This window comes from Ammodytes marinus (assembly GCF_949987685.1).
Source record: "Ammodytes marinus genome assembly, chromosome: 20".
Classification (NCBI taxonomy): Eukaryota; Metazoa; Chordata; class Actinopteri; order Uranoscopiformes; family Ammodytidae; genus Ammodytes; species Ammodytes marinus.
In genome coordinates, this window is record NC_137224.1 from 829793 (window position 1) to 832515 (window position 2723).

Genomic DNA, 2723 nt, shown 5'->3' on the forward strand with positions numbered 1-2723 from the left:
ACATGTTTGTTCCTTCACAGCAGAAGAGAGTCATTGTAGAACTTTAGCAGCTGCTCTTTTTTTTCCCACAAATATATTTCCATTGGAGCAACAACCAATCTGCAAAAAGTAACGTCAAGGGAAACAGTTTGTTCATGTCATCATAGAGAGAACATTTATTTCACAAAATCCATTTCAAAAACTGTACATGAATTAAATAATTTAAATATAATCAAGTATAATAAAGCAAATGATCAGTGAACATGTTCTAAAATGAACTTTCAACACTTCAGGGCAAACTTCAAGTTATTTTGTTAAAATCAAATGCACAACAATATTGAAATTCTTGGTTTTCATTTTCTCTCCAACAATTTTCTAAGATGTACAGGTGAAACTCATATTATTAGAATATCATGGAAAATGAATTGGAATTGAGGCAAGAATTCATGCAAAAGGGGTCCGAACCAAGTACTGAGTAAATATGCATGATTATGCTTTATAGAGGGCTGACATTTCTGTATTTAAAATCCCTTTTTTATTGATTTCATGTAATATTAAAAACATTTTATAACAAATATAGGCTTGAAATATCTCACTTTGTATGTAATGAGTCTATATAATATATTAGTTTCACCTTTTAAGTTGAATTACTGAAATAAATGAACTTTTGCACGATATTCTAAAATTTTCGAGTTTCACCTGTATGTATGGATGAAGACACAATATGCCACTTCTAAACTTAAAACCAACTGATAAAAATAATAAATGTGCAACATGCTTCATGACTAAAAGAAAGGACAGTGGATCAGCCCACAGGAGGAGAGTATTGTGGAGGTAAAATCAGTGACGGCAGTGTTTTATAAAGCGCTTAGAAGGATTCTTACTTGTCCGTTTCACACATACAACTCTGGACTATGTAACCGCATCGTTTGACTCCACGCGGCAACGTTTTGGCGACCAAAAATTCCCATGAAATACGTTTTTTTTAAAATAAGATCAAAAAGTTCTCTCTCTCTCTCTCTCTCTCTCACACACACACACACACACACACTTTTTCTTCAAGAGTCTGATTTCCATCTTTAAATATGTCTTGAGGTTTTCATCCTCCGTCACTGTAGAACATTAGCGCACGAATGCACGCATGCACGCACACACACACACACACACACACACACACTCACACACCCCCCTCCTTTCACCCCCCCCCCCCCCCCCACACACACACGTCACGTTTTCTTCATTAGTCTAATCTCCATTTTTAAATAAGTCTTCAGGTTTTCGTCCTGGACATTCTCCTCTATGGCAGCGAGCGCCCTGTCCCCTCCGTCACTGTAATACTTCAACAGCTGGTCCGCGTGTTCGATCCACACACAGTTGTGGCAGCCGCTCATGCAGCAGTGTGCGGGGGCCGGTGGGGGGCCCATATCGGGGGTCCAGGGTGGTGAGGTGGGGGTGGGATCAGAAGAATTGGGAGGAGTGGATTCTGGTGGTTCAGAGCATGTAGAAGGGTCTGGTAGGGTTGAGGTAGAGGCAGAGGGGGAAGGGGGGATGGTGGAAAGGCAGCGAATGGTAGTGGCGCTTCGATGGAGATTGTGCCTCACGTTTAACAGGGAGAGGACGCACAGCTGTGGAAAAAAGCAAAATATGATATGCATTATATTTTTTCATTTATAGGTATACTGAAATAAAATGGCTATTTTGATATACTTAATACAGTATCTCTTGCACCATGGCCGATTTTAATGATGGAGCTGATGTCTCACGTTTAAAGTGAAACATTGTTTTTTTCAAGAACTGGACATTTTGAGATTTGTGTCTATTTTGCCTCTTTAACAAGTCTTCTTTCATACTAGTATAAATCAAAGGTCCAACATGTACATCTAGGTGTTTATTTGACTAAACCTTGTCTGTATATTTCTCCTATACAACCATCTTAAACGGAAATTATCTAATCATTACTTATTTTTTTTTGAATACTCTGAACCAAAAATCTCAACTCCTAAAGCACTTACATCAACTAGACTTTCTATAATAATACTAAGCAATATTCTGAAGGTTAATAGAGAAGGGTTTGTCAATTTTCTAATTTATGATACATTTGAAGACAGAACATAGTATTTTTTGTTTTTATATTTCCAAAATCTGTATCAATTTTACCAGTGCTGATTTTTGACGTTGACAGACACTGACGGAGGCGAAAACAATAAGACAACCACAAGGCATAAACATCCAATGATAGTTAATAGCTAATTAAAACACTTGGTTTGGTTCAGAGTCTACCTGTTAATGGGAATGAATGGGAATGAATGATGTAACCTATGCTAGTTTAGTAGCTCTTACTACCGTTAGCTTAGCCACCAACCTTTTGTAACGATGGCGACGACCTCAACACATTTACACCCAAACAAAGCATCGCGGGAGTAGATAAGAAGTTCCGCTATGTGTCTGAATAGTTCATTTTCTTTAAACTGTATCTTTCATAAAGTTATATCCACGTATTCAGCTGCCTTACAAGCTAGCTGTGTCATTCATTTTTTCTCTAAACTGTGCCCTCTGTTGTGCGGTTGTCAACAAAGACGCTGATTGGACGAGGTAAAACCATGTGACCAATCGAATCGCACGCGTATACAATTTCAACCAATGGGAAGCGTGGAAGAGATTGTGGGCGGGTTCCAAACAGACAGTCTGCCGTTACACTTTCTGTCCAGCAAGTGTCAGTGTTTCATGTATATAAAGGGGCAGCA

The 2723-nt window shown here is 38.5% G+C and overlaps 1 protein-coding gene across 1 annotated transcript; it reads right to left on the minus strand.

The window, feature by feature from the left end:
• Positions 1-1205: 1205 nt before the first annotated feature.
• oxld1 (oxidoreductase-like domain containing 1) lies at positions 1206-2513 on the minus strand (the record flags this gene model as incomplete). The annotated part of the gene is made up of 2 exons (XM_080048885.1): positions 2342-2513; positions 1206-1604 (listed from the first exon to the last, which is right to left on the minus strand). The coding sequence occupies exons 1-2, from the start codon at positions 2390-2392 to the stop codon at positions 1206-1208; spliced, it is 450 nt and encodes a 149-aa protein (XP_079905011.1). The 5' UTR covers positions 2393-2513.
• Between the last annotated feature and the right edge of the window lie 210 nt (positions 2514-2723).